This window comes from Microtus oregoni, unplaced genomic scaffold (genome assembly GCF_018167655.1).
Source record: "Microtus oregoni isolate MIOR12 unplaced genomic scaffold, Mior012 000027F_ref0000203, whole genome shotgun sequence".
Taxonomy (NCBI): domain Eukaryota; kingdom Metazoa; phylum Chordata; class Mammalia; order Rodentia; family Cricetidae; genus Microtus; species Microtus oregoni.
The window spans coordinates 12,530,913-12,550,141 of NW_024543086.1; the positions used below are offsets into that span (position 1 = coordinate 12,530,913).

A 19,229-nucleotide genomic window follows, 5' to 3' on the forward strand; every position below is an offset into this window, starting at 1 on the left:
AGAGCTACCATTTTGGTAACTGTCTTGGTTGGGTTACTTTGCCTTCCACTGAGTCAAGTTTTCCTCAGCAAAGGGCTAGGGAACGGCTTAACCTGCAGCAGAAGGGCCTTTTCTGTTTGCTCAGATGAGCCAACCATTTGTGAACGTGGATGGGCTGGTGTAATATGCAGCAGTTTGGAGGGGACAAGGGGTGATGGTTGGAAGTAGATGCCGAGACGGGTGTTTTCAGGGCTTGGGTGATTGTCTTGACTGCTGTTAGACTCCGAAGAGTTTTGCCACAGCTCTTTCTGGAGCCAGCATAAGTGAAATGGAGAAAACCCTTCAGAGTACACAGTCGTCCAAAATGGAAGACTGATCATTTTTTACTACTCTTTTAGGTTTCATTAATGTCCACCTGAGGAAGGATTTTGTGTCAGAACAGTTGACCAGTCTCCTAATAAATGGAGTTCAACTGCCTGTTCTTGGAGAGAGAAAGAAGGTATGTGTGCTAATCCTTCGGTATTTTAGACTTGCTTGGCGAATGCCGTCACTTTATATTGAGATCATGAGTGTAATTGGGAAGTAGGTTTCTGGTGTTTTATAATTTTTTAGTCTCATTCCATAGGCATTTAAGATTTATAACTGGAACTTAATGCAACTATTGCTGAATACAGTATTGTTGAATAGTAATTTGTATAAGTTAATTGGATTCTTTATCAGTTAATATGCAATTAGAGCCACAGATAATCAAATATGCATGAATTAGAATCTAGAATAATAGTTAAGACTTAATTTTAGATGGTAGCATGATAAAATACTTGTGCCCCCTTTTAAAATCTTGTTTCTGTTTCAGGTTGTCATTGACTTTTCGTCTCCTAACATAGCTAAAGAGATGCATGTTGGCCACCTCAGGTCGACTATCATAGGTGAAAGTACAAGCCGGCTCTTTGAATTTGCTGGATATGATGTGCTAAGGTGTGTTCTCTTGCTAAGTATCTTTGACACCCAGCCTTAAAAGCTCAATTCTGTTTTGTACTCACTTGCCAAGTAATGATTTTTTTTAATGTTTTCTTTATTATTTATTAAGTATACAGTATTCTGTCTGCATGTACAACTGCAAGCCAAAGAGGGCATCAGATCTCATTGCAGATGGTTGTGAGCCACCATGTGGTTGCTGGGAATTGAACTCAGGACCTTTGGAAGAACAGTCAGTGATCTTAACCTCTGAGCCATCACTCCAGCCCACCAAGTAATCTTTTAAGCAGGGGAGACAGCTCTTTCTGAGAGACATTCCTCTTTCTGAGAACCCAAGCTCAGTTCCTAATGTCCACATCATGTGGCTCACAATTGCCTGTAACTCCTGCGCCAGGGAACCAATGTTTTTTCCTGGCTTTCAGGGGGCTTGCCTGCGTATATACAGACTCAATATCATATACATAAATAAAAACACATCTTAATCTTATAAATATCCTGGTCCCTATCCCGTGTCTGAACTTTGTACATCCTTTTTGTAGACTTCCTATGGAACCAAGGGTATATGCATTCATTCATTCCACTGATTTTATTATTTATTTATTTAAAATTTATGTGAGCCTGGAGAGATGGCTCAATGATTAAATGATTAAGAGCACTGACTGCTCTTCCAGAGGACCTGGGTTCAATTCCTAGCACCCACATGGCAGCTCACCACTGTCTGCAACTCCAAGATCTGATACTCTCATACAGATATACACAGGCAGAACACAAATACATATAAAATTATAAGAATAAATTATTTAAAAAAAATTATGTCTATGTCCCTGCATTAGTTTGTATACCTTGTGCATGCAGAACCCATAGAGGCCAGAAGAGGGCATTGTATTTACCTGGCACTATAGAAAAAGGCAGCTGGGAACCAAATCAGGTCCCCTGCAAGAGCAGTGGGTGCTCTTAACTGCCGAGCCATCTCTCCAGCCTTCCCAGATACTTCTTGAGTGCCTCATACATAACAAGAGCTCACCTCCTGGTGGTCCAGAAGTCTATGTATTGAGCGCTGTAGGCCATGGTATAACTGGGATTCTGTTCTAACTAGAACCATGTGATCCCAAAGATTGCTCTGGCGCTAAAAGAAGCAGGTGAGTAAGGAAACGTGATTGAGCAGTTGCTAAAGGCAGAAATGGAAGGATGTTACCTTTTGGCATTTTGGAGCCATTTATTTTAAGTCCCCTACAGTAATTAATTAGAAGTTACATTTTCTTCCTTTTTTTCTTTTATTACACATTTCTTTTTGGGGGAATGATACCTAAAAAGGTCAGCAAGCAACTTATGAGAGTTGGTTGCCTCCTTAAGTGGCAGTGACTAGCCTTGGCTGTAATGTTCTAGCTAGCTACATAATACGCAGTTTATAGCCCATTAGTTATAAATCAGTAAATCCTAATTCTCACCCTATTCAGCTGTTCCTAGTTCCACGAGCTGGCAGTTAGCAACCCCACTGAAGAAACAGCTACGCAAACAACTCTTACTAGAGTGGCAGATTGACACTTAGATGTCATGACGTCTGATGGAGTATACGTTTCATTTAATTGCTAGGTTGGTTTTTTTTTTTTTTTTTTTTTTTTTTGGTTTTTTAACTTCTTGTTTTCTGGTTGGTATTAGGATAAACCATGTAGGAGACTGGGGGACCCAGTTTGGCATGCTCATCGCTCACCTACAGGATCAGTTTCCAGATTATCTGACGGTTTCACCTCCTATTGGGGATCTTCAGGCCTTTTATAAGGTTTGCACGATTGTTGTATAATTGTATGTCTGCTACCCTTTTCCCAAAGGAAGTTCAGAACCATAGTGGAAGTTACTGTATACTGAAAAGAATAAGGTGGAACCTGGTCAAATGTTATTTAAGAGATGGGGCTGGAGAGATGGTTTCGTGTTTAGACCTGAGATCTGTTCCCAACACCCACAGCAGGTGGCTCAGAATTGCTTCTGTGACTCTAGCTGTAGGCACCTGGTGCCTTCTGTGGCTTCCAGTGGCACTGCCCTCAGGTGCACAACCCCCACACAGGAACACACATATAATTTCTAAAGAAAAGACAAATGCTTACCAATAATACTTTCCACATACAGTGGTACCACATACTTGGTAACGCTGCATTGCCTGGGTGAAGGTAAAAGCTGATTCATGAAGTTCACTTACTTGAAAACCCGAATTCATTTTTCACTCATAGATAACTTCTGTGCTTAGAAACAACCACACTAACATCCATTTACTTTTGGGTGTAATCATAGAAATAGCTGCCCTACACCCCATTGTGTGTCTTTGTTTTGTTTATTGATCTATATTAAATTTGATAGGCTAGAGAGATGGCTCAGCTGTTCTTCCAGGGACCTGACTCCCTCACTCCCTTAGCCTCATGGCATTTTCCTGCCTCAGCCTCTCCGGAGCTTGACTATACACCTGGCTGAAACCAAGTGGTGGTAGTGTTTTTGAGTATTTTGATTTTATTGTACTTGTATCTTAGGGTAGGTTGTACATCACTGTCAGTGTGTGGAGGTCCAGGCACACCCTGTAAGAATCAGTTCTCACCCTGTGGGTCCTAGGCTTGAACTCTGTCTGACTCATCAGCCAAGCACCTTGATCCACTGTGCCATCTTCCAGAGTAGTTTTTAAAAGACAAACATATGCCTGGGTGTGGGGGCAAATGCCTGTAATCTCCGCACCGGGAGGTGGGAACAGGAGGATCTAGAGTTCAAAATTAACCTCAGCTGTAACAGTGAGTCCAGCCCTATCTTAATTGTGTGGTGACTTTGGTCAGCGTTCTGAATTGGCACACTGCAGTTTTTATTCATCTACTGAAAGTTTTCAGTGACTCTTTCTCACAAAGCAGTATTGTACATACAGTCTTGTATTTTCAAAATCATTTTTCTTGTGATAAATGAACCAAGAATTAGACTAATGGATTAAAAAGCAAACACTTGAGTTTTGATGTTTTCTAGTAAAAATTTAAAAATAACTAATCATGTTAAATTGCTTTTGGATATAGTGAAACAGATTTGCTAATATAAATGATTTTGCAGTACATTACTAAAATTTACTGATTTGGTAATGAATCAGTTTTCCAGTGTTTCTTAGTTTGTTTTTGTTTTTTGTTTTGTTTTGTTTGAATGCCTAGAGTGAGCACTGATGCCAAAAGACAGCTCAGGAGAGTCAGTTTTCTCCTACCATGTGGGTCCTGGGAATTGAATTCACGTACTTAGGCTGGGCAGCAAGCACCTTTAGAACTAAACCAGCTTAGCAGCCCCAGTTGTTCTTGAACAATTTGCAGAGAAACACTAGGAAGCATACCCTAAAATGAGAAAGCTGTGCTACCAAAATAAAAATGAAACATGTGGGTTTGATTTTGAGACAGTTTGAGACTAGACTGGCCTGTAAAGTTGGTGTTCTGGCTGCCTCTTGAATGTTAGGGTTACAAAGCAGGAGCCACATGCTCAGCTGAGTTTTGTATATTTAAGAAAAAAATAATTTCATTGTTAAAAAAAGGTAGGCTATTTGTCATGCACACTTGAGTGTGTGTGGGCTTGAGTTAACATCTGGTATCTTTCTTGATCACTTTTTAGTAAGATCGGGATCTCTTGAGTTCTGTCTAGTCTAGCTACCCCCCCCCACACACACACACACATACACACACCAATCCCTGCCAGAATTATAGGTGGCTGTCAAGACGGCACAGCTGTACTTAGATTTTGGAGATGGAACTATTGTTCTCTCGAGGTTAGGGCATCTTCCCAGTTCAGCTGTTGCCAATTCTTGAACTCCTTGCAGGATGTGCTTTTCTGTTGGTTGGCTTGGGTGTTTTGTTTTAGAGAACAACTGTGTCCCTACCTCTCTGGAACCTACTGCATAGAGGTCCACCTGCCTCGAACCCCTTAGTGCTAGGATTAAAAGTGCTCCACCACACTTGGCCACTCTGGTTTATTTTGGTTTTCGTATTTGTTTTTAGGAACTCGTATTCTTCTTGTCTTTGGTGTAGAGCACTTATATTCTCAGCTGTCTATTTCTTTTGGTGCGTATGTACAGAAATGAGTACATTCTTTATCTTGAGCAACATGATTGGATCTTACAAATCTCTTAACAGGAATCTAAGAAGAGGTTTGATACTGAGGAGGAATTTAAGAAGCGAGCCTATCAATGTGTTGTTTCACTGCAGAGTAAAAACCCAGATTTCATAAAGGCCTGGAACCTCATCTGTGATGTCTCCCGTGCAGGTGAGTGTTTTTATTCAGGGTTGATATTAGGTTTTTGTAATTGGGGTCTTTGTGTGTTTTTGCTTGTTTGCCTGTTTCTTCAAACCTCCTATATACTTCTCTGAATTAATTGTGTGAATTCGGGTGTGTGCTTTGACACATAGCCCACCTGACAATCAGAGGACAAGGGCTACTTTGGGGAATCTGTTTTCCTTATTCTTTATAGGGGCAGGATTTATTGTATTGTTTCTGCTGTGCTTCATGCTATGCTCCAGGCTATCATGTCCTCAATTATCCTATATCATTGTAGCAAGCCAGGTGGTGGTGGTGCACTTGGGAGGCAGAGTCAGGTAGATCTCTGTATTCCAGGCCAGTTTGGTCTACAAGTGAGTTCCAGGACATCCAAGGCAGTTACACAGAGAAACCCTGAAAAACAAATCCAAATCCATCTCATTGTAGGATACTGGGATTATAGATGCATACCATCACATCTAAGAATTTACTGTATACACCCGCTGACCTCAAACTCAGAGACCCATCTTCCTCCAGAATGCTGGAATTAAAAGTATATGCCACCATTCCCAGCATACAATTTATTTTAAATTATGGATGTGTTTGTGCCCATTAGTGTTGGTGGCTGTAGTAACCACAGGAAGGTGTTGGATCCCTGGGAACTGGGGTACAGGTCATTGTGAATCTACTGACATGGGTGTTGGGAACTGAGCTTAGGTCCTACAAAAGCAATATATACTCTTAGTTGCTAAGCCATCTCAGCCCATACATCCAGGTTTTTACATGGGTGTAGAAACTAGCTTGATTCAGGAAATAACCAGGCTAGCTAAAGGATAAAACAATTATATTTTTATTTATTATAAGGGGAAAACTCATGAAACAGGAATGAGAAGTCCAAGCTCAGCTGTGCCCCAAAGAAATCATGGGGTGGGGCGCCTTAACTTGAACCCACCTCTTAAAGATGATTGGCTAACAAGGCTTCTCCATCACATGGGTTCCAAAGATCAAAATCAAATGCCAGTCTTTGAGACAAGGTTGTCTATGTCTTTGTCTTAGTTCAATCCCAGGCTGGCTTTGAATTCACAGCACCTCTGCCTCTCGTGTACTTTAGATTGCAGGCATTTGCCACCATGTTTGGTTTCGCAAAATCAATTTAAAAGACCACTTTGAGTGGTAAATGAATGAATATCGCCATCAGGCCTTTTGTAAAGATTATTGATGATTGCTTTGTAACCTAGATTTTAAGGTATGAAAGTGTTGCACTTAGGAAATGCTGTGTCGTTGATAAATGAGAAACAAGTCAGAATACCAAACAGAAAACTGAATAAATGTTTTCTTTACCAACTAGTCAGGGGTACCAAACAGAAAGATGAATAAATGTTTTCATCACCAGCTAGGTGATGTTTGTTTTGAGGTCTTCTCTTTGCATAACCCTGACTGTCCTGGAACTCACTACCAGGTTGGCCTTGAACTCACAGTAATCAGCCTGCCTCTACCTCCTGAGTGCTGGGATTAAAGGCATGCGCTACTATGTGTAGCCTGGTTTTTCTTTTTTAAATATATACTATTGTTGTCTTTTGCTTCTGAGTAGGTATTTTCTGTATAGCCTAAGCTCACCTTGAGCTCACCGTCCTCCTGCTTAATGCTAGAATTATGAGAGTATTCTACTGTGTCCAGGTTGATTTTGAAATAGGGTCTTCCTGGTTTGTCAAAGATAATCTTGAATTCCTGGCCTGAAACATCCCTCTACTAGATTTCCTTAGTTGGGCTGGAAATCCAGAATACCATATTTGAGTTCTTATCTATTTAGAGAAGTGTTCTCATATAGTCCAGCCTGTCTTCAAAATAGCTGCTCTGGTCTTCTTTCTCCCTTTATCTGGGCTAGGATCATGGGCATGTTTAAGCACGCTTCTTTATTTGGTTCTGAAGATTGAACCAGAGCCCCATAAATGCTGCACCTGTAACCCTCACTTAAATTTTTAGAAAGGGTGTTTTTCTTATAGGTAGACAGAAAAAAAAAAAATTAGTAATGATGTTTTGGGTGAGGGGCTGGCTGCTACATATCAAACCCAGGGTCTCCTGCTGGCTAAGCCCGTGCTGAGCCTCTGAGCTGTATCTACGGCCTAGTGTTTTCATATATGGCACCATGTTCTCTTCCCCAGTGGTGGCACACATATACTCTTCTGTGTTGTACATATTCAGTGTTACTAATTTCTGTTTGTGTTACATCCAGTTATAAAGCTTTCTAAATGGTGTGGGTTTTCCCCCCTTTGCTTAAATGTGTATTCACTTACTATATTGATATTTTCTAGAGTTTCAGAAGATCTATGATGCATTGGACATCACTTTAATAGAGAGAGGAGAATCCTTCTATCAAGATAGGATGAATGATATTGTAAAGGAATTTGAAGATAAAGGTAGGCATTACATCCTTTTACATTTTAGATTTATTTTGTGTGCATGTATATGAGCAAAGGTCAGATGAGAGCAGCCAGATTTTTTAGTACTGGAGCTGTGGATGGTTGCTAACCATTGTGGGTGCTGGGTATCGATCCTGGGTCCTTCATTATCACTGGAACTTGCAAGCAGACAAAAACAGAATGAAATTTATGATTACTGAAGACAAACACAATGTCAAGTTATAAATAGTAAAGCTAGACCACACCCTGTTCTACCCACACACTTTTACACCATTCCGTCTACCGCTTTGTGTCTACTCCTCCTAAAACTCTGGTGTCGTTATCTCCCTAAATTTTCTTCTCTGTGTGTGATGGAGGCTTCAAATTAAATAAGGTGACCTTGAACTCAAAAATTGTTCTGCCTCTGTCTCCCCATGCTGAGATGACAAGTGTAAACCTTTATGTTTGGTAATAATTTCTCGTCCCCAATCTGATGGACCCCAAAGACGTGTGCATGCTAGGCAAGCTTGTGCTGCTGTGCATCAGTCTGGGCAAGAATGGTTTTTTGTTGTTGCTGTTGTTGTTGTTGGGTTTTTGGGGGTTTTTTGTTTGTTTGTTGGTTTGTTTGTTTTTGGTTTTTCAAGACAAGCTTTCTCTGTAGCTTTGAAGCTTGTCCTGGAACTAGCTCTTGTAGACCAGGCTGGCCTCGAACTCACAGAGGTCCACCTGCCTCTGCCTCCCGAGTGCAGAGATTAAAGGCATGCGCCACCACCGCACGGCAATAATGTCTTAATGCCATTCAGTAGGCAATTCAGATGTCCCAATGGGACTTATTTTAATTTGATATTCAAATGCAGGGTCTCTCTGAATCCACAAGCTGGCTTAGAATTCACTACCTCAGCTTCCCAAATGTATGTTTGAACTATGTCCAGCTTTATAATTTTTTAATCATAGGGTTTTTTCTCAGAGTCTGAATAGTACATTTATTTGTGGTCTGTTAATACATAGTAGCCCTCCTTTTCCTGTGTACTTTTTTTTCTTGCTTTGTAAGGAACCCTGGCTTGTCTGGAACTTGCTTTATAGACCGCGCTGACCTCAAATTTGTGGCACTCCTCCCCTTTCTGCCTCCAGAGTACTGGGATTGCAGGCATTGCAGTACTATGCCTGGATGTATTTCTTTTATTGTTAAAGAAAGAGGGCTTATAGAATTCATCCTGTTGTCATAACAGTCTCACTTTGTACACCAGGCTGGCCTCAACTTAATGATTCTCTTGCCTCAGCTTCCTAAATGCTGGGATTACAGGCATGAACCACAATACTTGGTTCTATCTGAGTTTTATTGTTTTTTGAGATAGTATTTCTCTTTTTTTTTTTTTTTTTTTTTTTGGTTTTTCGAGACAGGGTTTCTCTGTAGCTTTGGTGCCGGTCCCGGAACTAGCTCTGTAGACCAGGCTGGCCTCGAACTCACAGAGATCCGCCTGCCTCTGCCTCTATTTCTCTGTGTAACAGTCCTGGCTGTCCAGGAACTCGTTCGGTAGATCAGGCTGGCCTTGAACTCAGAACCTCCTCTCTCTGCCTGAGCTTAAAGGCATGCGCACCACCACCCAGCATCTGCCTTTATTTTTAAAGAGGATTCATTCAGTCTGGTTTGCTTTTTCTTTCAAGAATACAAGCAATGTCTAGTTGTCTTGGTTTAGATACTGTGACTGACTCACTCTGGGTCAACTGTACATCTGTCACACTTTGCCCTGTAGTTTCAATAGCTGTTGATGACTGTGACTTTGGTCGTATGTTATCATTCCCTCTCCGTTTTTTAACTGGAATTCTGTGCAAAAGTTTGCCCCATGATTTCGGAGTTTTGTGACAGGGTTTCACTGCATACTCCAGTCTGGTCTCAAATTTACCATGGTTCATGATCTTTTCTTTAAAGGCTTATATATTTTGCCAGGCATAGTGGTGCTGACCTTTAATCCCAGCACTTGGGAGACAAGCAGATCTCTGAGTTCCAGGACATCCAGGGCTACACAGAAAAACCCTGTCTTGATAAATAAAAAATGTATATAGCTTTATTTTATATTCATGAGTGTGTTTACCTGCACGTGATTGTGAGCGAGAGTGCACACTATGTGCACACCCATGGAGGCCAGAAGAGGGCATCAGATTCCCTGGAACTAGGGTTAGAGTCAGTTGTGAGTTGTCTGTCCTGTGACTGTAAGTTACTGAGCCCAGGTCAGTCTTCTGCAAGAGAACAAGTGTTCTTAACTTAACCACTGAGCCATCCTTCAATCCTTCAGCCCTGAAGCCTGAATGTAGAAGTGGAGACTTGGAACCACACTTTGAAGATAATAAAACAATATTCGTGGGGTTTTGTTGGCATTGTGGAACTAAAGATTGAACAGAGGGTCTTAGATATGCTGTCTTTTTTTTTTTTTTAAGATTTACTTATTTATTATGTGCACAGTGTTCTGTTGGCTGTGTGTAGACCTGAAGGCCAGATCTCATTACAGATGGTTGTGAGCCACCATGTGGTTGCTGGGAATTGAACTCAGGCCCTCTAGAAGAGCAGGCAGTGCTCTTAATCACTAAGCTGTCTCTCCAGCCCTAGATAGGCTGTCATACATAACTCCTAGTTCTGTGCTCAGCCTGATCAGCACAGAGAAGTCAGGGCCCAAAAGCAACGAACCTAATATTTACACACAGGCAGTCTTCCTTCATGGACTGTAGTTTTAACCCTACCTATGAGTCTGTTTCCTAAACTGTAAGTAGTACCGTAACATAATCTGCATAGTGACTGTAGCTACTATAAACAATAAATTTGGGACTCAATATTATAAATGACATAAATCAAATATAGCTGTTAGAAAGTTCATTCCTATTCCTGTCTTTTCTTGGGTCTGAGAACATTGCTTTTTTATATAACTGTACACAGTTTTATTTCTTCCTGCTCCATATTCTAGATTCCAAATCTTGCTGTGTTCGAACATATCCAGAGGAAGGTCATGATTCCACCCAGAAAAGAAAGCACATATGTTCATATTTTGTCTGCTGAGTGCATGCTTCCACAGGGTGTGGTGGCAGAGTTTGACCAGGTGTGCTGTGGGTGCAGAGCCCTGACATCAGTCTCGGCAGTAGATCATGTGGGAGTAATCATTCATTCCTCAGCTCTATCATCGCCTTTTAAAATACTCAGGGCTGGTGAGAGAGTTCTGCAGGTAGAGAGGAATTGCTGCCCAAGCCTGGTGTCCTGAGACCCACACAGGAGGAGGAGGAGGGTACCAGTTCCCAGAAGGTGTCTTCTGACCTCCACACTCACACCCTCATTTTCTGACACACACAAAAATAGAAGCTTACTTTTTAAAATTACAATGTTCATATAATGGCCAAGTATTTATGGTGGTCCTAGAATAAACTAGGGTTCTGGTTTCAGGAGGGCTCTTCTAGCTTTGGTAATGTGTAGACAGAGACTGCTTTTTCATTCCCAGCCACCCAGACCCGAATAATCACACAGAAACTATATTAATTACAACATTGTTTGGCCTATTAGCTCAGGCTTCTTATCAACTAACTCTTATATCTTGAATTAGCCTATTTCTGTTATTTTATATTTTACCACAAGGCTTGTGGTTTACCTCTTGCTACGTGGCATCTCCCTGACTCCACCTTCTTTCCTCCCTTATCTCTGCTTGGATTTCCCACTTTGCTATATTCTGCCCTGCCATAGGCCAAAGAAGCTTCTTTATTAACCAATGGTAATAAAACATTCACATAACAGAGGAGATTCCCACATCAATGACGAAGGCTTTTTTAATTTTATTTTTATGTGGTTTTTTTTTCTCCTTTTTTGCTAGGATTTGTACAAGTGGATGATGGCAGAAAAATTGTCTTTGTGCCTGGGTGTTCCATACCGTTAACCATAGTGAAGTCAGATGGTGGCTTTACTTATGATACATCTGACCTAGCTGCTATCAAACAGAGACTATTTGAGGAGAAAGCAGATAAGCTTATCTATGTGGTGGACAATGGACAAGTAAGTTGAATTTGCCGGGCCTGCTTGCATTTGACACTTAAAAATTTTTTAAAATTTACTAGAAACGTACAGTTTGGAACACTGGTGCATCACTGGAGAAAGAAATGGGTTGGAGCATGCTTTGTAGCTACTTTCTGAACATACAGATTATTCCTAGCCTGGGGAGGCAGAGGCAGGTAGATTCGAAATTCAGGACAGCCATGGCTACACAGGGTGATGGTGGTGCAGCCTAATATTTGGTTTTGTTTTTGCAAACAGGTCCTTCTGTGTAATATTTTATTTTTGGTTATTACAAAAAGCCATAGGTTTCCCCTTTGTTAATGTGGCATTGTGACTCTGCTTTTACTTAAAATTAATTTTAACATATAGACACATAGAAATTTTACTTCATGGAAAAGCCATGTGACTTTTGTTGTGGGATAAAGTCTCAAGTAACCCATTTGTCCTCAAATTTGAAATCCTACCTTTCTGGATGAAAACTTAAGATTTAGTAGGAAGAAACCATTTTGTGAATTTGTCCTTAGTCACTTTGTCTTTGCTGTGGTGAGGATCAGAGCCTGTGCTCTGTATGTGGTAGCGAGTGCTAGGACACTGAGCGGTATCCCCACTCTCCGCATTGCTCTTTAAACATGTTTTGTTTTATGAGTCTTGTTGGTCTCAACACTGGCTGCACAGCTGAATATGCCCTTAAGTCCCGATTCTCCAGCTCTGAGGCACTGAGATCACAGGCAGGCATCAACTGCCTGGCCTCTTTTAAGACCTGAGTGTAGAAAATGTCGTTGTAGTCTTGCTTGCTTGTTTGTTTGTTTTGGTGATCACATCTGGAGAGTAGAACTTTACAATGATGTTTGCCTAATGAGACTGTCATGTGATCTCTGAGCACCCTGTCCTGAAACTAGCTCTTGTAAATCAGGCTGGCCTCTGCCTCCGCCTCCCGAGTGCTGGTATTAAAGGCGTGCGCCACTACTGACCAGCTCAGTTGTGTCTTTTTTAATTAGTATTAGAAAACTAACAAGCACTGTCTGCTTCTGCTCTTCGCAGGCTGTACATTTCCAGACAATTTTTGCTGCTGCTCAAATGATTGGCTGGTATGACCCGAAAGTAACTCAAGTGGCACATGTTGGATTTGGCGTGGTGCTAGGAGAAGACAAGTAAGTGGACAGGCAGGAGCTGGCAATGATGGCTCCGGTCCCCAGAGCTTCAGAAAAGGCTTCCTGTTCCTGAGTCCCCAGTAGCACTGAGAAATTGAGCGTCTACTACACTGTCGTGGAAACTCAGCAAAGCCGCTTCTCCTGTGAGTTAGCGCTTGCAGAGGATGCAGCCTAAGGATGCGTATGCTGTGGAAAGAGCACTGGACCGCCTTCGCACATCCCCATCTAGACTGTGCCCATTTCACACAGCATGCTTGGCAGCATACTCAAAGCCCTTGGTGCATTTACCTTTGGTTACAATATTGAGAAAGTGTGAGTTATTGAGAGTCCAGTTGAATTTAAGATTCACTCCTTTCATTTTTGTACAAAGTATGAAGCTTATCAGTTCTAAATTAATGGTGTTCATGCTTTCACTTTTTCTGTTTCCCCATCATCTCCCTCTGTTCTGTTCAGTCTTTGAGACAAAAGGTAAATATAATGGGATGTTTATATTCGGTATTTACCAACTTGAACTTAATGTGGTGGGCTTTCTTCCTGTCAGGTAGGATTTTATTGTTAGTCCAGTGTAGTGCAAGTGCAGTGGATTTTTTGATTTAGTTATTTTTTTGAAAGGGCAAAACATTTAAACAGCATCTTGGATTCTAGGAAAGTGAGTTTATTAGGCTTTTTGTTTTGTACGTTCAGGTACCTGGGAAGTCCAGAGTAGGGTGGAGCTGTGGCTACAGGTGGTTAGTTGTGTGCTGCCCACACGAGTGCTAGGAACCGAGCTCTGGAAGAGTAGCCAGTGCCATCAATGTGAGGGGACTCCAGCCCTGTGGATGCTATTCTTTATTTCACTGTTAAAATGTAGCAAGGATAGAGTTCCAGGGGCTTAAAAACAAAAATATGTTGAGTTGAGAGACACTGGAAAACTGGTTTTTTTGGTGCTCATCCCTGGTAGCCGCTGGACTATGGCTGTGTTACCTTGGCATAGGTCGCCGTATGTGACTGGACCCCTCAAACCTTCGCTTTCAAGGATTTTTTAAATTGAACAGTCTAATTCAGAATTTTTTACAGGACTTTAAATGTCTTTTAGGAAGAAGTTTAAAACACGTTCAGGTGAAACTGTGCGCCTTGTGGACCTGCTAGAAGAAGGACTGAAACGGTCCATGGACAAGTTAAAGGAGAAGGAGAGAGACAAGGTAGGACAGGAGTTCTTAGGTCCCCCTTTGTGTAATGTCGCGTGTGGCTCTGCTTTTATGAAAGTACAGAAGCCGTGTGACTTGTGAGATGAGGTCTCATATAGCCAACTCCTGGTGTTCCTGCTCCTGCCTCCCAAACACTGGATTATAGGTGTGTATGTTTTCATGCTATGTATTAAGACTATCTCACAGTGTTCAAGACCTTATCAAGATCCATTTATAAAGTAATGTCCAGCACTCAGTTTTTCAGGCCCTCTCTCCACCACTTCCTCCTCCTTTGCTCTCCAGACAGTAGTGTGGGTTTGTTGAGGTTTTGCAACAGGTTCTCCCTTGTTAGCCAAGATTCACCCTAAACCTCATGTTCAGCCTGTTTCCCAAGCACTGGCTTTATTGGTGTATGCTCCTCTAGCTACAATGGACCTTTTGTCATAATCTATAACATACGGTGTCTTTTGGTTTCATTCATCAGTGTCAGTTTTGGCGTGGTAGGCAAGCCCTTGCGTCTCTGAAGACCTTTGCATTTGTAGTTTTGTTAACACGAACTGACGCTGACCATAAACTGCCACAGCCACCCTTTTACTTCTTCATGTAATCATCCTTAGGCTTGTTTTTGTGACTCTTGTAAGTGGTTTCAGATAATTAGGTTGAGCCCCTGTAGAATGTGAATTCTGTCGGAGGTTCTGCACAAGGCGGTGCAGGGCTCTTGAGTGTAGGTGTGAAGGCAATGCTGAGGGGCAGACTTGAGGCAGCTAGCTCTGTGTCTTTGGGAATTTTGTAAGCTAGCAATGTCTGCATTCCTAACTTCACTGACACAACTGATCTTATGTTAGCAGAAACATGTTTATTATAGTGGTTAGCATTTTGCATCCCACAACTGCATTGAAATTAAGTACAGTGTGGAAGGCTCTGGCATGAGTCTTATGATGTAGAATGCTGCTCTGACATGAGGTTCGTGTGCGTCTGCAGTGTGACTCTGGTGTCTTACAGTGTTCTTGCAGTTTGAATGTCTGGGTTGCCCCTCTAGGTGTCATGAGACTTGTCTCTTTAGATAGGTCTTTATTGTGTTGTCCAACTTAAACATTTGTTGTTTACTGTGAAACTTTAGATTGGATGAACACAGAAGAATTTAGGATGCGATAATGGTGGATAAAACAGTAAGCAAAGCGAGATGTGATATGTACACCTGTAATACCAATGCTCAGGAGGTGGAAGTAATAGAGTTGGTGTAGGAGTTCAAAACCCATCTAGGCAATGGTGAGATCCTTCTCCACACACATAGTGTGTGTATTTCAGGGTTTTGTTTGCTGGGGAAGGTGAGGTGGGGCTCACTGTAACCTAGACAGGCCTTGAACTCTGAAGGTTACAGGCATGACTCATCATACAAATGAATTGTGTTTGAGTTATATACTAGCTTGTTTGTATAGTGTAAGAGCAATGGGACAGTGACAGCTACATAGTCTTTCTTGCAGCTGTAGCTAATGTCACTGTAAAGCAGGCATCCCACGCATAGCTTGTCTTCTGAAGCAGAAGCCTGCTCTGTAGCCCAAACAGGCTGTGAACTCAGTGTGTATGAGCATAGGCTGTTAAAGAAGTCAGGATCTTGCTCAATATGTGAACAGAAGTATTAATATTTTTAGCGAAGTATCCATGCATAGGCCTATAATCCCCAGCACTTGCTCAGGAGGCTGAGGCAGCAAAGCACAGGTTGGAAGCCAGCCTAATTTACATAATAAGAGCATAGACTAAAGAAACAAAGCAAAACTATGAGGTAGCCTTTTATGTGACCTAGGCTGGCGACAAACTCCTGATCCTCAATAGTCCTGTGCCACCACTCCCAGTTTATACAGTGCTATAGTGATGAAACCCAGGGCCCTCTGTGCACTAGACAAGCACCAGCTGAACTGCAGTTCCATGGGTTTTAATGTAGAAGAATATACCATATTGTTATTTTTAATTTTTTTTTATTTATTATGTGTCTGTCTGTGTGTATGCCTGCAAGCCAGAAGAGGGCACCAGACCTCATTACAGATGGTTGTGAGCCACCATGTGGTTGCTGGGAATTGAACTCGGGACCTTTGGTTAATGCTCTTAACCACTGACCCATCTCTCCCACTGACCCATCTCTGCAGCCCCCAAATTGTTATTAAGGTCTGCAAATTTACTTCCATTGATTAAGAAATATGAAGACTTGGTTCAGATTTTTTTGATGAGAGTTCAGCAACAAACAAGAATATTCTATTAAGAGTTAAAGACACATCAAAATTCTTAAGATAGGCATTATGTATAGTGTCCTGCCTGCATATATCCCTGCAGGCCAGAAGAGGGCACCAGATCTCATTATGCGTGGTTGTGAGCTACCATGAGGTTGCTGGGAATTGAACTCAACTTTATTAGGCTCTTATTGGTACAAGAAAGGGGATTCTTTTGAATAAGCTTGCCATATAAAATACTTGATTAAAATCTGATCATAGACCAACCATTGAGAAGTAATAGTCATCTGTTAGGCAGAGTTAGAAGCAATTGGAAGGTTTTAGTTTTAAAACATTTCACTTTCTAAGTCTTTGAAGTCTGTTCCTAAGTAAACCAAATAAAGGCATACATGTCAGTAGGCACTTTCCTTATGGAAATGGAAAGGAGGGCTGTTTGGGTAACCTGGACTCAGCTTGTGATTATGCAGCAGAGGTAAAGACATCTCAGGCTGGGTGTGGGAGCCTACATCTGTAAGTCTAACATTCAGGAGCCTGAGGACCTTGATTTCAAGGCTGGCCTGAGCTACATAGGATGATTCTGTCTCAGAACTCTACCAGCATTTCAGTTATTCCTTCCTTGATGTAGATTTTTCTTAGAATCTGTCAGTCATGGTGGGACATTAGCTGTAACTGTGGGAGGCAAGAGGATTACAGCAGTTGGAGACATACCAGGTCTATGTACATAGCTTATTTCAAAAGATAGGAGGGGAACAGACATCCTTTCTGTGCCTTGTTCAGTTTATTCAGGTCCTTTGTAGCTTGCTTAAACGTTTAAACTATCCAATAATTTGTTTCTACCACATTGAAATCCTTCCTCACGCTAGCTCCTTCCCACTGTTTTTTTTTTGTTTGTTTTTGTTTTTTTTTTTTGTTGTTGTTTTTGGTTTTTGGTTTTTCGAGACAGGGTTTCTCTGTGGTTTTGGAGCCTGTCCTGGAACTAGCTCTTGTAGACCAGGCTGGCCTCAAACTCACAGAGATCCGCCTGCTTCTGCCTCCCAAGTGCTGGGATTAAAGGCGTGGGCCACCACCGCCCGGCTTCCCACTGGTTTTTATTCCTTCCTTAGACACAGTGTTTAAAGAAAACACAGATATGATTCTGTCAATAGATTGCTTGTCTAGCATGAGTGAATCCCTGGGTGTGATCCCCAATACCACATGGCACATACCTGCAGTCCCCCAGCATTTAGTCACTAGAAGCAGTAGGATGAGTTCAAGATCACATGACTCTCGAATAAACCTGAGTTACTTGAAGTCCTGTTTAAACAATAATAAAATTGGCATATTAGTTAATTTATTTTTAGGTATTTCATGTCGATCAGTTATGATTAGGTAGTATTCAAAATTATCTTTTTATAAATTAAAATGCCCAGAACTCAGGAGGTAGAGGCGGGCAAATCTCTGAATTCAAGGCCAGCCTGACCTACAGATGAAGTTCCATAACATCCAGGGCTACAAGAAACCCTATCTTGAAAAACAGAAAACAATAACTCCATGGGTGAGGCCACAGGGCTGAGACAGTAGTGAGCAAGCTCTGAAGTGTTTGTTTTCCCAAAAAGGTCTTAACCGAGGAGGAGCTGACAGCTGCTCAGAGATCTGTTGCGTATGGCTGTATCAAATACGCCGACCTGTCCCATAACCGGTTGAATGACTACATCTTCTCCTTTGACAAGATGCTGGATGACAGAGGAAACACCGCTGCGTACTTACTGTATGCCTTCACTAGGATCAGGTAACTACTCAGACTCAGGGAATCAGGGTCTGGATCATGTGGTATGTGTGTCCGTGTCCCAGGCTAGTTTCTGATCGTCTGCCTCTCAAGTGCTGAGGCTACAGGTCGGCTCTACAGCCCTGGGGCTGTTCTAATTGCTAATGTTTTCTAATTTACCCTGGTCATACTAGATGACGTTCTTCTGTGAAAGAGCCTGTGCCTGACCTAAAGGTACTTCTGTATTTCAGGTCTATTGCACGTCTGGCCAATATCGATGATGAGATGCTTCAGAAAGCTGCTCGGGAAACCAAGATTGTTTTAGACCATGAGAAGGAATGGAAACTTGGCCGGTGCATCTTACGATTCCCTGAGATTTTACAAAAGATTTTAGATGACTTATTTCTCCATACTCTCTGCGACTATATATATGAGCTGGCAACTACTTTCACAGAGTTTTACGATAGCTGTTACTGTGTGGAGAAAGATCGGCAGACAGGTAAGTGTCTCATCCATCCGCTATCCATCTTAGGGAAGGGTACCACCAGGACATGTGCACAGAAACTAAGAAATCTCACAGAAGCTGTGGCATATGTAACAGTTTGAGATGGGGCCAATCAAAGCAGAAAATGGGTCTAAGTCGTGTTGGTTGGTATTGGAAGCAGCCAATATCATTGATGGCTGTGTGTTAATCGAGGCAAGCCTGAGAACAGAATCAGTCTATGGGGTGGTGTCCCTCCCCACTGTGGTGTGTAATTATTTCATGGGGGCTTAGGAAAGCACTGGGAATTGTCAGGTTTTCTAGAAACCACTGTGGAAATGTGCTGTCTTGTCTTTCTCAGGGAAAGTAGTGAAGGTGAACATGTGGCGGATGCTCCTGTGTGAAGCAGTAGCTGCTGTCATGGCCAAAGGGTTCGAGATACTGGGACTAAAAGCCGTCCAAAGGATGTAATCCTTAGGTTTGGAGACTGTTTACTAATCATGAGAACACAACTTCACAGTAAAGAAATTTTCACAATTATCTATACAACAAACTGGGTTTCTTTGTCTCTAACAGAATTGATTCTAAAAAGAAAATTACTTTGATAAATTTTGTTTGAGCATTAAACTAACATGGTGTAGAAATCGTCAGGTACCAGAGTTGGAGAGAAAGTGGTTTGACAGAGATGTGTTTTCAATAATTTTTGTTAGACAAGGTTATTGAGCCCTCAGGACTTATCCTATCTGTTCCCACTCTTCTTTGATTGACATTTACCTCAATTTTACATGTTATAAAACTGAGGCTCCGCAGAGGTCAATAAGTTGTTCA

At 41.7% G+C, this 19,229-nt stretch overlaps 1 protein-coding gene across 2 annotated transcripts in view; it reads left to right on the forward strand.

Annotated features, from left to right (window-relative positions):
* Rars1 (arginyl-tRNA synthetase 1) overlaps nt 1–18,945 on the forward strand; it is a 28,081-nt gene extending 9,136 nt beyond the window's left edge. For both annotated transcript variants that reach the window (XM_041676627.1, XM_041676629.1), the window contains exons 5-15: nt 378–478; nt 833–954; nt 2,614–2,734; nt 5,088–5,217; nt 7,521–7,625; nt 11,456–11,634; nt 12,676–12,785; nt 13,861–13,966; nt 17,772–17,944; nt 18,172–18,419; nt 18,763–18,945. In XM_041676627.1, the coding sequence (XP_041532561.1) occupies nt 378–478; nt 833–954; nt 2,614–2,734; nt 5,088–5,217; nt 7,521–7,625; nt 11,456–11,634; nt 12,676–12,785; nt 13,861–13,966; nt 17,772–17,944; nt 18,172–18,419; nt 18,763–18,872 (1,505 nt within the window). In that variant the 3' untranslated portion in view covers nt 18,873–18,945. The remainder of the gene's footprint in view (nt 1–377; nt 479–832; nt 955–2,613; nt 2,735–5,087; nt 5,218–7,520; nt 7,626–11,455; nt 11,635–12,675; nt 12,786–13,860; nt 13,967–17,771; nt 17,945–18,171; nt 18,420–18,762) is intronic.
* The last annotated feature ends 284 nt before the right edge of the window (nt 18,946–19,229 follow it).